The sequence below is a fragment of the Biomphalaria glabrata genome, chromosome 15, assembly GCF_947242115.1.
Source record: "Biomphalaria glabrata chromosome 15, xgBioGlab47.1, whole genome shotgun sequence".
Lineage (NCBI taxonomy): Eukaryota > Metazoa > Mollusca > Gastropoda > Planorbidae > Biomphalaria > Biomphalaria glabrata.
Genome location: NC_074725.1, coordinates 25863086 through 25879274, shown reverse-complemented (window position 1 = coordinate 25879274; position 16189 = coordinate 25863086). Strand labels below are relative to the sequence as shown.

Here is a 16189-nt window from a genome sequence, read left to right as displayed (position 1 = left end):
CTCGGTGTCTCACGCTCGGTGTCTCACGCTCGGTGTCTCACGCTCCAGAAGTCCTTGACGTTTAGTTTAGTTAGATATTAATTGAGACCCTCACCTTGTCTTTGTGTATTGCTATACTTCCAGACGACTTTCAGACTCGTCACTTCATTTCGTTTCAAATCATGATCGAACTTTACATTCCTGGTAACGTAGGAGAATGTATGTACACAGAGCGGTCTCAAACAAACAAAGTTGAGTTCAAATCAAAAGAATTGAAGCACACTTCTGAAACTTGAAGCATGCATCATTTGAGAGCCCTTGATATCAGGTTGCCTAGTCTGTATTTAAGTTATTACCAAAAACAGTCCACAGTTATAATTTAAAAATTAAAGTTAAAAGCTCTTCATTAGAAACAAAGTTTATATTAAGTGTACTTGAATCAATTATTTTGACTTATATAGTCAAGGATACAATAATAGACTTGTGCGTTTGGACCAATCATTTTTTTTTCGCGCTATTTCATGCCTTTCTGTTTGAGGTCGGGGAAGAATAGTCCCTGAGATACACTGGGGCTGTGGAAAAGTGTTCGTTCTAGCTTTTCAGAATCAGTTTTTAGTTTTAAAAAAGGTGATCAACTTCATTCGAGCTGATGAGTTGAAGCCTCATTCTTTGAATACTGCTATACTTACCATTGGATTAGACAAGAGCAAGTGAAAATAGGTTTAATAATGATCTTTTGTTAGTTTCTAATTTGCAGGTGACGACCTAATTCTCTCTCTACACAAGGTTTATCTTCCCTTAGCTAATACTGTCTCTTTTTAAAACACACTAAATTAATTGATAAAATAATTGGTAATTTTTTTTATTCGTTCATGTTTCAACTTGTTCTATGAATGGGAAGTGGGAGATATAACCTCATACAAATTTGAACAAGATTGTTGCAACATTGAAAAACAAAATATGTAATAAGAATTACATAGTCCTCATCCAGTAACTTATCACAATACCATATTTCAAAGTTGGCACCCTCCTGCCCTATTCCTAGAGATAGTAAATATATTCAGAAAAGATGACCTCTCTATATACTGTAGTCATGTAATGTCATGTCAAGTAAACAAAACTACGCAAGTGAAGAAGAGAAATTGCTTTGACATAAATTTGTCCATTACCTTCATGACACGTGACTCTCAATAACAAGTCTGCTCAGATCTGAAGGAAATCTCTAGCTCTAGGTTATCGGTCCTGCTCTAAAGTGCACCGAGGGAGTTAGCAGTTAAAAAAAGAGTTTGAACGTTAAATATGTTCATTTTTAAATGGAATCTTTTTGTCTTCATAATCTGGCAACAACTTTAGTTTTCACTGTTTCTTTTTAACAGCTTTTTGGAGATACAGGCGACACATTTGATTTTATTTTATTTTCTCGCTATTAGACCGAGGTGTGATATCAGTGTGAGAACTAGAGAGGGTGCTGATGAGGTGGCGTTACTAGGTTCACCCGGTGGGGTAGGTCATGGTGCCCTCTCACCCCCCCCCCTCCTTAATCGACGTTCTCCAAAAAAAATTATCAATAAAAAATATTATTTTTCGTTGAACCATTTTACATGGACCTAATTACTTTCACATGAGGATCGATTTGACTTAAAAATTCGTTTTTGACATTTTATCGCTATTTACAACATATATGTTAAAATGTAAGATTATTAGAATTAAAAACAGACTTAACATAAAATGAACATAGTTATTGAATGAGAGGTTTTTCAAGCAGCAAGCAAACAAGTTTGAAACGAGCTTTGTAGACATACGTTCCTTGTTGTATTTATCATCTTGTTGCGGTCCTGTTCTATTCAAGCAAAAGTTGCCAACAGATCACTGCTACGTTGCACTGGAGAAATGTGTCCAGGGTTGTAGATTTTAGAATCGCTGTAACACATTGAAATGCCTTCTTCCAATTGTTGAATCAATCTGGTTTCTACCGTCTCTCGTGAAAAAGAAGGTTCTTCTTGGTGCTTGAAACGACGTCACTTAATTTAATTTTTTAATTTCTTATACATTGGCGAAATGTCGTGTTGTTTTTTTGGGCTAAATTAGATATAATACTCAATTAGGTATTAATAAATATAATGTAAATAAAATACAACCGATATTTGTGTCCATAAGAAAAGATGATTTTCCCTTTGCAGCATGGTTGATTTGTTGATTGATTTGTTGATTGATCCATGGGTTGTCAATGAGCATAAGATTATGTGCGAAATTTGATGACGATTGGAAAAGTAGAAGCCGTAAAATCGATACCTAAATAAAATCTTACTAACATACAAGAAACATACAGAGAGATCTAATATGTAGAACGTTTTTATTGACCTCCCAGAAGTGTCGTTACATTCTACAATCATTGTAAAAATAGAAAGGCAAAACAAAAAGTGTCTTTTCTGCCTCTCAGTTTCGTGTGTGTGTGAATGCAAGCGGACACTAGCAGCCGACCGTTGTTACAAATACATTTCTTAGGACGTGACTTGTAGCACAGTAGCGACAGTACAGAAACAGCTTCGGACATGATCATTGAGTGGGTCATATGACAAGAGAGACAACTCAAACAATTTATTCAATAAAGGAAAAAATGGAGCGCTGGGTGCATTAAAATAAAACACTAAAATGAGTTCTTTTCATCCAGAGTTACAAATTGTTGACAGAAAATGGTTTGAAAGTTTCAAAGACCGGGGCATGATGGTTCCAATGGAACTCTTCACTTTTCATGTTGTCTCGAAGTGTATAAAAACAGCCTGACGATGATGTTGGAATCATTCTCCGCTGACTCTCCACAGCTCAAGCAAGCGATCTGTCCAGCAAGCAATCTTAAGGTAAGAACTAGCCCATCATTCTGATGTTACTGTAACATCAGCTGGAAAAAAAATGTAAAATAAAAAATGGACACTCTTAATGACGTATTCGATGACCCATTTTAATAGGTCACTTTCATTATTAAAATGTAACGTCTTTAACTCAGTCTCTCACGGTAGTACATACATGGATAGCTTAGATCAGTTGTATATAGTTATCTATAATAACATCTTTTTGTTCTATTTTGTCTTGCAGCTACAAAATGGCAACAGGTCAAACTCTTTTCGTCCTTCTTGGCCTGGCCACCGTCGTCTGCTTGATGCTGGAGACAGCTGAGGCCCACTCGCACCATCACCATCACCACCACAAACACAGCCATAGCCACAAACACAGCCACTCCCACCACCATCACCACAGCAGTAGCAGCAGCAGCAGTGGCTCAAGCAGCAGCTGCAAATCCAGCGGCGGCGACACCGAAGAGCTTCTTCTCACAGCCCTTCTTTTGCAACAGCAAGCCGCCGCTGGAGCCGCCGCTGGTGGTGGTGTCGTCGGTTAATTGCACCCATTCATTTTGAGGACACTCCTCTGGAATCATTATCAAAAGCGCTTCATTTTATTTTTGTAAACAGACACATTCTTGTGATACATGTCATCATATTACAGGCACCGGGAATTTGACAATTAACATTTCATGCTCAATCAGGATCAGTCAGGGTCAATAGAATTACCTCAAAACCTGTACATGAAATGCCTATTTCTAGTATTTATTGTTTTGTTTTTATTCCACAAGTGAATTCAAATAAATGTATTTTCAAAAAAAGTATTTTCTGTTTGTTGATTTATACTAGACATAATACGTCATTTAGGCTAACCATATCCTAAAAAAATGTTAAATAGTCTATGTCCAAAGACAGGGCCGCCGCAAGGGGTGTGACCGCCTGCGTGCAAAATTTTGAAATGCCGCCCCCTCCCTCTTTTTATTTCCAGAAAAAAAGAACATATAACTGATCTGGACACTGTACCAAAAGTGCCCTTTGATTTAAAACCATTTTTGTAGATTATTCCATTTTTTTCTTTCATATTCGCCCCGTTGTATCCCTCAAGTACAACTATGAATCATGCACTAGGAACAATTTTGGATTTATGTGCATTCAGAATTATCAATTCTTTCTGATATATATAAAAAACGCATCATATTCTGACTACTCGCTTATAGTTGCGACGATGGTATATTACAATAAACAGTGTAAATGATCTTGATCAAAAACAGTTTCTCGATAACCTTGACTGCTCAACAGTGTTCTATGGTCTGGACAATTATATGTTAACTAAAAAGACTCGAAATACAAAAGCCATTGACGGTGCAACTTTTTCAACTTTTTAACTTTAATTATAACGATTGTATTTTGGAGAAGGGGCATTGTATCCACAATCTTCTGACAGACGCGGATTCAGAGGTGCCTACAAATTTATCCAACACACCACTAGCACAAAATAAAGCAACTCAGCGCTGATTATTTTAATTAAATAATTCAAAGTACAAGTCATAAAATTTAAAAAAAAAACAAGTTAAGTGTTTCTCACATTTCAGGGGGCGACCTCCTAGATAACAAAATGTTCGTTCAAATCCCCTTAGAAGCTGGTGTTTTCTTTAAGAACGCACTATTCTTCGTAGTAAAAAAAAAGTCGAGGGTCATATTAAGTTTAATAATAAAGATGCAGACTGGGTCAATAGTATTATGCGAGAGACATTTTAGGTACATATAGTGCATGGACGTCTGTAATTGGCGTGATCTTTTCTTAAGTTAGACATTTCTGTTGCGGACCTTTTTTTTCACACAAAAATTGTCACTATAATGAAGAAGAAGAAATTCGACCATTCTAAGACATACAAAAATCCAAAGAATCACACTAGCGAAGACGTTTTGAAATGTTTTCTTCAAAAAGTTTTGACCCATTTTTTGCATACGACTCTTGACAAGGTCTTATTACAAGATGAAACAACGTCTACTGAAGATATTTTAATTTTTAAAACATTGAAATAATGTTATTTTACCAATATTCTGATATGGATTAATAACTACAATGAAAATAAAACAATTATTTTCGCCGCCCTCCCCCCTTTTCATAACGTTGGCTTGTAGCTCCAGACAGCTAGTACAACTGAACCGATGGAAGCGTTTTATATTTTTCTAATAAATAAACTTACAATTACTTGAACCTATGGAAAAAAAAATTGTAATCCCTCGCGTACTGCACTATTTTATTTCTTCTAAAGTTTACAAAATAATTTCTTATTTATGAATATCTTTTTTTTTTAAGTTTTCAAAGGATAATTGAATAATCAGAATGTATATATAAACTATTTAAGTATTTTGTTTTATTTTACTAAATAAAAAACAAACTTTAAATAATTATTTTGGCCGCCCTTTAGATTCGGCCGCCTGCGTGCAACGCACACATTGCACAATAGGCAGCGGCGGCCCTGTCCACAGAGCAGAATATCAAATCTATGATCTGCAATTTTTATCTAGGAATACAATTTTAGCGAACAACAGGACCCATAAAACAAAACACAAAATTAAAATAAAAAACAAATAGAGGCTGCAAAACTATTTACAAATTTATAGAAGATTACAAAGAGATTTGTCGGGTTATCACCCATGCTGTGTCAGCTCCAGACTGATGTCTCCATAGGTTCCAGATTGCAGGTACACAGACAGGTACACAGACAGGTACACACAGGCGCGGGCACGCTGCCCTGCCTCATCGTGGCGCCCGCGTGGAAACGGCCATTTGAGGAAGTGGCTAGGCGAAATGGGTAGCAACACAGGACTCCCGTGGGGATGCCCACGGGTAGACGAGAGTCCACCCCTTGCACGGGCGGGGTTGTAACAAAGTCCCCACGAACACGTCACCAATCCATGCGCTGTTCCTCAAAGGGACCGTTACATAAATGGCGGATCCCGCACAGTTAGCTTGGTACATTGAAGGAAAATGGCAGAAGTCCCCGGTGCATTCTCGGCCTTCGGCCGTGTCTCTAGTCCACGTGTCGGGGGTCAAATGCATCGGTCAACAGCAATGCTTCGCATAGGCATTGTCTAGGGGCTCTCCCAAACAGAACTGTGTGTTCACACAGGTTTGTTTTTTTTACTGTTCGGCTGGACGACCAAACAGGTTTTTTTCAAACTTAGAGCTCGAAGAGCCTTCGGCTCAGCTCTTAGACATCAACAAGGTACACACAGGTACACAGACAGGTACACAGACAGGTACACAGACAGGTACACAGACAGGTATACAGACAGGTACACAGACAGGTACACAGACAGGTACACAGACAGGTACACAGACAGGTACACAGACAGGTACACAGACAGGTACACAGACAGGTACACAGACAGGTACACAGACAGGCTCAAACATTTTCAGAAGGAAGCTATGAAGTAAAAGCTGCTACATTCCCAACGCTCTCCATTCAAAATGTTCATCTCAGACACTCTTTACACGAGGTCCAACTTGTCGCGTGGACATTGCAGGATTTTTTACATGAGAAATACAGATTTACGGCCTCGTTGTGGTCCTGATATCCCCCTTCCTTCAATCCTCTTTCACAACTGGCCTGCTTCCTCATTTCTTCTCCTAGAACTAAGAGCGCATTGAGAAAGGCTTGGCTACCTAGAAGGGGGCTCGAGGTTCGACACCCGACTCAAGCAGAGTTGTATTTACTGATCGCCAAAAGGCAGCACGGAAAACCTTCTCCCAGATACTCCTTTCCCCCACTGGTCCTCAAATGAGATTGGAAGAAAGCGCTCTGAGCATGCTATAAGCAGGAAAGTAGCGCTATATAAAAGTTATAATTATTATTATGAATCATAGAACAAATAACTGATTATGTAAACATTTCACTTTGCCCTTTAAACGTATGATCTGAAGACATTTACAAGTGAGTACATGGAACAACTGTCTCATGACCTGAAGACATTTACAGTGAGTACATGGAACAACTGTCTCATGACCTGAAGACATTTACAGTGAGTACATGGAGCAACTGTTTCATTCAAAACTTAGTTCGTTCTCTCTTGCTTAGATTTTATTCTGCCTCCTCCTTTCATCTCCTTGAACTAAGATTGTGTGTTTGCTCAAAGCCTCAATTCAAGTCACAGATGAAGTCTCTAGTTCTAAATTAAGCAAACGCATAATGTGTATCAGAAATAATACAAATTAGAAAGGGAGATCACATTAGGGAAACAAAAGTATTTATATATCTTTATGTTGGCTTAGAACACCCATAAATAAGAAGATTCTATGGATAATTGATTAAGCTCTTTCATTTCTATTTCTGGCAGCTTGTTTAGCACTTACCCTGACACTTTTCTCCAAAGACACAGGTGGCCTTTTCCCATCGGAGGCCTTCCTCTGGTGGCCCAGAGGGGTAGAGTCCACTTCATCCATGGAGAGAGAGATGGCTTTAAATCTCACGTGAGCAAATAATTCTGTCTTTTTAGTTTCCATGGTAATTTGGAAAATGACGACCCCCCCCCCCCCAACCCTATAGATGTATAGATACAAAATTATTTGTCTTTGACTGACATCCAAATAATGAAGTTATGTATTGTCCTTAATGTTCAAGTTAATTAGAGACTCCACAAAGACTCTTCTAGCACTTTGGTTTTACTTGATAACTCAGACAGTGTCTTTCATTCTCACTGGTCGACTACCATGTCACCTTCGCATAGTCCAAACTGTTTTAGTTGTCACCTATAGAGTCAACTTGAACTGTATTAATATAAGAATTCAGTTACCAACTAAATATAAAATGTAGTGTGTACTCAAAGTAAATGAGAATTTTGATTTTTAAGTGCTAAAAAAAGTGTCCAAAATGTCTCCTACATTCTAAATGACCTGGCCAATAAACAAAGACATTTTTAGCCATCCACCAGAATTGAACTTCTCAAACATGCTTCAAAATTCAAAATTTTTAAATCCCGCTAAATCAATCAAACTGTTAAAATTATAGGCCCTATGCTGCAAAAGAAAAAAAAAACCACCAGGTAAATGGCCTGATCGCATTACAGACTGTGACATCCTGTATGCCACAGAGTATGACTTGGCAAGAAAGTCCAAACTACATATATTGGCCTTCTTCAGTCGTAGAACGACTATGGATCATCTCAGAGCACACTTCTTCATGTGGCTGTGGAGCCCTATTTTTGAGAGACACTCCCATCCACAGATAGCGCAGGTTAGTGTGGCTTTTGCTTCGGTGGTAGAGGAGCTGGCCGTTTTTCTGATTGTACGTTTTTCTTCCTGAGCTGAGACCCATGTACTTTCACTGTCCACAGCTTTCTTGGTCACTGTCTCTCTCCAAACTACAATAAGCTAGACATATGGTCCCTATGTCTTATAGACTACTTCTGGATTAGCTTTGTTTTTAAAATAAGAAGCTGTTGACTTCAAGAAATAGAAAGAGGCTTACAACGACCAAGACTAAGTCATGATCTCATGATGCAGAGCCGCCTGTGTCGTTATTGCAGGATAGCCTTATAGAAAGTAAAAAAATAAAGACTAGCCTAATAACATAGACTAAACTATGCATCGCCACAATAAGCTATATCCTACCAATGCCTTAAGTATTGTGGGATCTTCACAGTTGTCTGAATCAGCCCAGCCAGGAGAACCAACGACTTAGCAAAGAGGTCATTGACTAACATGCATGATTACATTGACATATGAATTGAGTAGAAGTTAATTCTCTTCTTTTTCGAAGTAACGTCTGTAATATATAAGATAAGAAAGGAAATGTTATTATAATTAGTTTTGACCACAAAGAAGAAGCCTGTACAGTCGTTGGGTCAAGAAAATATGTGAGTAACAAAACCACGAACTGATGTGGTGAGTATCAAAGACTTTGGGAAATTGTGTCCATGCATCAGACGGTTCCTTTTGGCTAAAAAGAAAAGATTTCTCATCTACATGTGTAGTGGCTACAATAGTCCAGTCTGTCAAGACCGCCAACAGTTTACCTTCTAGATTCTAGAAGAAGGAAAACTGGAAATGGTTAATATTGAAACTATAAGATAACATCAATAAATCATTATAGGCAGAGATCTATATTAGTCATTTGTTTTAATAGTTGTACTATTCTGATTATCGTTTTGAAAGTTGTAAAATTGTTCCAATTATATCTATCTAAAAGCCAATGCAATGACCCCGTCACAGAATCAGAATAGATTTAAGAAAGACCTTGAAACATTAAAATGTTTATTTACAAATGATGGGTGATCGTATAAGTCTACTGACGTCGCATTAGCTAGCGGAGAGCTATGTGGTAGTGGACTGGTGCGGACTGGGTACCAAAATCGGCCCTGGGCATTACCATCTATACCGGCCCACAAATGGCATGTCATATATTTTCGGGGGGAGGGGGGATTTTTACCCCACTCCGCAATTTATATATTAATATATCAGTGTGTGTGTATATGTAATTAATCTTCATTACATTCTGATCTTTCATTCTTTCAAACATTTTTTCTACCCTAGAATACTCTCTTCCTATAATTAGTGGAAAGACAGTACACACCGCCAAAGGGCAGCTAGGGAGTCCGGGGGAGCGCTGTGAGCTTCCCCCCAATGGGGTCCGGGGTGAAGCCCCGTAACCAAGCATTATTTCCGTTATTTTAAAAATGCATATTCTGAGGTATCTACAGTGCAATTAGCCTGCTACTCTTCCGCTTAAAAAATTCAAAAACCAAATTTGCTATTCAATGGAGTCCCAGTGACTGGTAGAAAAAGGTAAAATGCTTTAGTTTTTGTGTTGGAGCGGGAGGGTAACCACAAAAACCCTTTTGGCTACGCTCATGAAGTTTGCAAACTGTAGTTTGCTTACGTTGGCTGCACTAGGGCAGTAAGTAAAGTTTCTCTTTCAGCAATGAGGTCTAAGGTAAGTGATGGTTTGAAGACCCTCCCCTGCCGGCTACGCCCATGTGTTATATTATAGGTGTACGCCTAATTCTCTACAAAATATATAAAGTTTGATAACGCATCGAAAACTGGATGTATGCATTCGTAGGATTACATAATGCATTCTATTTATGCATGTATGTAGTCTGAAAACTATAAACAATACAATAACAGCCTAATGAAGCTTTTTGGTATTACCGGTACTTATAGATTACAGACGTTTCTTCAAAAAATAAGATTGTTACGTCTTACGCATTTCATGTGTCAATCTAGTCATGTATGCTGATCTGTGACTTAAAATATGCTAAATCATTGGTTTTCCTGGCTAACTCAGGCAACCCATTCCATTAAAAGACAAGAGAAAGCAGAACGGTTAGAGAGGCACTTACTTAATGTTCCATTATTGAACTCAACTCACTTGGTAAACATTGTATGATGTTATACTATTTCTAGCTTTCAGAAAACTAGATTTGGCTTATTAATGTCTTTGTGTTTTATATAGAAATGTTTTTTTTCACGTGAAGAAGGATACTATTGGAGAGTTTCATCTCTGGCTATCGATAACTATAAATAACTATCTTTTCTTTGGATACTCTATATATCTGTCTGAATGAGATTTCTCGCAGCATCAGAGATTCGTCGCAATTATCTTGTCAATGCTTCTAAATATTTTTAAGTAAGATTTTAAAAAAACAACAATAAACAAGGTTACAAAAGACAGTTTGTGTGGAAACACAAACTCAAAATCGGCCCCCGAAGAGGTCCACCCAGGCAGGCTTCAATATTTTCAGAAAGAACATCCAAATGAAATTATATCAAAGACAAATGATAGATAAGAATGGAGAAAGAAGGTTAACAGATCTTGTGTAGTGCCCCAACGGTCCCGCAGATCAAAGGATAGGTGCAAGTGAATGTAAAGTTAGATGTGAACCTGGCCTAACTAGTTCCCCTTTTAGACCTTGTGGTCTATAGAGCAGATGATGTAAAGTTCATCTGTTTTTGTGGCCTACGGTTAGCGAGGGTGTCATGTAGCCAGCACAACGACCAACCGCCTATACTTTTCCCCAACTAATGTCAGGTACACATTGGAGCTGAGTGGACTCAGAGGCGCCCAAAGATTCCAAAGTTGAAAATCCCAGTCTTCACCAGGATTCGAGCCCGGTACATCCGGTTCGGAAGCCAAGCGCTTTACCGCTCAGCCACCGCGCCTCCCCCTGGCCTAACTAATGTCTTATAATTGATCTAATTGTTTTGAAAAGGATCAATCTTTTATTCGATTTTTGGATCTTCGAACGTTTAAAATTAACAAAAAAAATGAAGTTTATAAGATTACTATTCGTTTTAAATTAGGTCTAACTTATAATGCATACTAATAAGCTTTTTTTCTTTAAAAAAACTGCTTGCATAACTGATTTTAAAAATTAAATTTTTCGCTTTAAGAAAAAAAAAGTAGCCGTTGCATTAGAACTTTGAATGGTCTAAAATATTGTGATGTTGGATTTTCAATATCTTTTCTAGTTTACGAGATCTAAACTGGACGGACGGACAGACGGACAGACGGTCAGACATTTCGCACAAAACTAATAGCGTCTTTTCCCCTTTCGGGGGCCGCTAAAAAGAAAATACTTGAATAAAAAACAAAGATTATACAAAGGGTAATTGTATCAATTAGTTTGGATAGGTCATTAAATTTGATTTGTAATAGATCAAGACCAACAACAATAAATCTGTGTGATTAATAATATTTTAACTAATTGTTTTTTGTTTAGCGTTATTTCATGCTATTAGCTTTCTCAACACGCTATTCTGATCCTATCACGTATCTGGACCAGTTGCAAAAATAGTTGGGGGGGGGGGAAGAAATGGATAACTGCAAGGATTTAACAGTAATTCATTTTTTAAATATTTACAAAACAAAAAAAAACAAAAAAAACGAGAAAAAAAGGGAAGTACCTGAAACCAAATTCTGTTGCTTATGCTTCCTAATGCCGACGTGCTAACCACTCTGCTAGTAATGTACTTAGCGCTGGAGAAGATTGTATAGTTATATATTATTTTAATTTAGAGCGGCGACTCATAAAGTTAAGCTTGTACTGTCACTTCAGTCAAGTCTTTCCCTTGATACCCAACCATATAATTGATTACCAATTAGTTAATTAGCTACTTGTTGTTGTTGTTGTTTTATATTGATTTTGTGATGTCAAGTACAAGAAATAATTGTGTAAAATTTCAGCTTGATCCGAGATGGGCTGAGGGAGAAATAACGTGTACAAACTTTTACCAGACAGACAGAGTGAGTTGAAACCAACTTTGTAATAAGGTAAATCTAGTACAACTATCTTGCAACATTTATTGACATCAAACATAAGGCTAAACACACTTAGTGCTCGTACTTATGCTCTCTTTCAATGTGACTGGAACTCACTTTTAGTCTTTGGTACTTGACCTCTCATGACCTAGTTTCGACAAGACTTGATCAAAGCATGAACACACATGACCTCTCATGACCTAGTATCGACAAGACTTGATCAAAACATTAACACACATGACCTCTCATGACCTAGTATCGACAAGACGAACAACACATGAACACACATGACCTCTCATGACCTAGTATCGACAAGACGAACATCACATGAACACAGATGACCTCTCATGACCTAGTATCGACAAGACTTGATCAAAACATGAACACACATGACCTCTCATGACCTAGTATCGACAAGACGAACAACACATGAACACACATGACCTCTCATGACCTAGTATCGACAAGACGAACAACACATGAACACACATGACCTCTCATGACCTAGTATCGACAAGACGAACAACACATGAACACACATGACCTCTCATGACCTAGTATCGACAAGACGAACAACACATGAACACACATGACCTCTCATGACCTAGTATCGACAAGAATTGATCAAAACATGAACACACATGACCTCTCATGACCTAGTATCGACAAGACGAACAACACATGAACACACATGACCTCTCATGACCTAGTATCGACAAGACTTGATCAAAACATTAACACACATGACCTCTCATGACCTAGTATCGACAAGACTTGATCAAAACATTAACACACATGACCTCTCATGACCTAGTATCGACAAGACTTGATCAAAACATTAACACACATGACCTCTCATGACCTAGTATGGACAAGACTTGATCAAAACATTAACACACATGACCTCTCATGACCTAGTATCGACAAGACTTGATCAAAACATTAACACACATGACCTCTCATGACCTAGTATCGACAAGACTTGATCAAAACATTAACACACATGACCTCTCATGACCTAGTATGGACAAGACTTGATCAAAACATTAACACACATGACCTCTCATGACCTAGTATCGACAAGACGTGATCAAAACATTAACACACATGACCTCTCATGACCTAGTATCGACAAGACTTGATCAAAACATTAACACACATGACCTCTCATGACCTAGTATCGACAAGACTTGATCAAAACATTAACACACATGACCTCTCATGACCTAGTATGGACAAGACTTGATCAAAACATTAACACACATGACCTCTCATGACCTAGTATCGACAAGACTTGATCAAAACATTAACACACATGACCTCTCATGACCTAGTATCGACAAGACTTGATCAAAACATTAACACACATGACCTCTCATGACCTAGTATGGACAAGACTTGATCAAAACATTAACACACATGACCTCTCATGACCTAGTATCGACAAGACGTGATCAAAACATGAACACACATGACCTCTCATGACCTAGTATCGACAAGACTTGATCAAAACATGAACACACATGGAAGTTTGAGTACAAAAAAATATTCAAAAATTTTATTTATGTACGTGTGTGTGGGTGTGTATGTGTGTGTAATTCGAAGCAGCAGACTTCAAAGTCAGACCCCAGCAGACGACGAGATCAAAACCACACGTTCTCGGCTCGGACGTGACTTGCAACTGATTTCAAACATTACAGTAGAAACGGTAAAGAAACTACTTTGGACATTCCTCTATACAACTTTTTTTTTGTTAAGTCCTATAACAAGAGAGACAACTCTAGAAACTGTATAAAAGATGAGGTGACTAAGGACTAAAACAAAGAAGTCAAGTGTCGCTTGCGTAATTGAAAGAAGACAAAGAATTGCGTTCAATTGGGTTAGAGACATGATGTCAAGAATACAACTGCTCCCTCATATTGTCCTTTTCAAGAGTATAAAATATTCGGAGAAGAACATGGTACAAACAGTTGCCTCTCAGAGCTCAAGCAAGCAATTAGTCCAACAAGAACTCAAGGTAAGAACTAGCAGAATTAAACATTAAAACTTACACCCTAACAGTTACTTCCCAGTAATGGTAAAGACAAAGTATATCTATTTATATAGGGCATGATTATAGCAAATGTATTCAAACCAGTTTCGTTTTCATGTTAAAGAGACTCGTAGATTCTTGTCCCGAATAAAGTCATAAACATCGTAACGACAAAATGTCAAACATAATCAATGTCTCTCTATTTTGTCATCGCTTTCTATCTGTTTGTCTATCTATCTATCTATCTATCTATCTATCTATCTATCTATCTATCTATCTATCTATCTATCTATCTATCCGCCCATATATCTGTCTTTTGACTCTCTGTATGTCTATCAGTCTGTCTATTCATCTGCCTGTCTTTTAGTCTTATCTGTCAATATCTGTCTGTTTGTCTGTCTTCCTGCTTCTCTACTTGTCTATCTGTTCGTCTGTCTGTCTGCCTGCTTCTCTAACTGTCTATCTGTTCGTCTGTCTGTCTGCCTGCTTCTCTATCTGTCTATCTGTTCGTCTGTCTGCCTGCTTACCTACATAAATGTATATAATGTAAGCATTGCAGTACATATAATTTGTGGAAGATATGAAATCTAATTTTCTTATTGGCTAACTGGTCAATGGTGTGGCCATCACATAGACATCGTCTATCCTCATCAAACTTCATGTGCTGACATTAGAACTAGTTTCATTTACGCTATTTGTAAACCCACAAGTGAAACTCAAAACCTAAATCTTCACAAATGTTATTGAGGTGTTTAAGGGTTAATTCGATTGTCTTTTTTTTTCACAGTAAAATGGCAACTGGTCAAACCATTTTCGTCCTTCTCGGTCTGGCCACCGTCGTCTGCTTGATGCTGGAGACAGCTGAGGCCCACTCCCACCATCACCATCACCACCACAAACACAGCCATAGCCACAAACACAGCCACTCCCACCACCATCACCACAGCAGCAGCAGCAGCAGTGGCTCAAGCAGCAGCTGCAAATCCAGCGGCGGCGGCGGAACCGAAGAGCTTCTTCTCACAGCTCTTCTTCTGCAACAGCAAGCCGCCGCTGGAGCCGCCGCTGGTGGTGGTGTCGTCGGTTAGGTGAACCCAATGATTTTGTGGACACTTCTCTGAATTTGTTTACATTTCATTTCAAAGTTTGTAAAAAATAAAATCTCTCGAAGAGTTGACTTTTGAATTGAAGTTGTTTGATCTGGGGTTTAGGAAAGTTGTCCAGATACAGCACTTCTCCAAACGTATACATTACTTTTGTAGTTTTGTAGTTTCTATGTAAAAAAATAATAAAACACATTGAAATAGAAACACATTTTGTTGTTTTCCATATTGTTTTAGAAGTAATTTACTTTTAAGTTGATCATGAACTTGATACATTCATCTACTTAAAGAGCAAACATAAAGTGTTTGTTAACACAGCAAACTAGTCAAACCAAAGAGCACAGTGATAATTTCAGTGTAGACAAAGATAAAGGAGTCATTCCACTTCCCGTAGGCAGCGAAATGAGAGGCAAATACGTAAAATTGAACACACCATCTCTGTTGATTAGGGCTAAGACATAGGCAAACAAGGCAGCCGTCTAGGAGATTTGATTGGTGGGGGCCTTGCCAGGACTCAAAAAAAAAGTTATGAGAAAAAAATTGCGAAATTCGGATCAAATCTAAAACATTATGTTTCGTCTTCTAGCCTGGCTCTTTGTCAGTACTGTGATTAATTGATTTGTTGATTTATATATGGACTACAGGAAGTTTTTTTTAACTCACTGCGTATTTTTATATTTCTGTCTTTTTAATTTTTTATTTCATTTCGGGGCCGCTTAATTCCCTTCGCCTAAGGGCTTCAAATACTTCCAAATACCCAGTGTTGATTAATTATTATAGACACTTATTTAAGAAATGAAAAAAAAAAAGACAACATAAATGTAGTTTAGTAAATCGTTAATCATATATAGTATATGCTAACTAATTGTCTATAGACATTTTCTTTCGAATAATACGCTAAAATAGTATTTCTGTTTAAATGAAATTGTTGGAAAAGTTTTTAACAGACTTAAATCTCTTTTACTATCGATT

General features: G+C 37.8%; 2 protein-coding genes across 2 annotated transcripts; both read left to right on the top strand.

The window, feature by feature from the left end:
- The first annotated feature begins 2702 nt into the window (after positions 1 to 2702).
- LOC129923129 (uncharacterized) lies at positions 2703 to 3631 on the top strand. The gene is made up of 2 exons (XM_056012839.1): positions 2703 to 2837; positions 3073 to 3631. The coding sequence occupies exon 2, from the start codon at positions 3080 to 3082 to the stop codon at positions 3371 to 3373; it is 294 nt and encodes a 97-aa protein (XP_055868814.1). The 5' UTR covers positions 2703 to 2837; positions 3073 to 3079; the 3' UTR covers positions 3374 to 3631.
- Positions 3632 to 13789: 10158 nt separating this feature from the next.
- LOC106060242 (transcription factor Maf-like) lies at positions 13790 to 15424 on the top strand. The gene is made up of 2 exons (XM_056011743.1): positions 13790 to 14102; positions 14905 to 15424. The coding sequence occupies exon 2, from the start codon at positions 14909 to 14911 to the stop codon at positions 15200 to 15202; it is 294 nt and encodes a 97-aa protein (XP_055867718.1). The 5' UTR covers positions 13790 to 14102; positions 14905 to 14908; the 3' UTR covers positions 15203 to 15424.
- Positions 15425 to 16189: the final 765 nt, after the last annotated feature.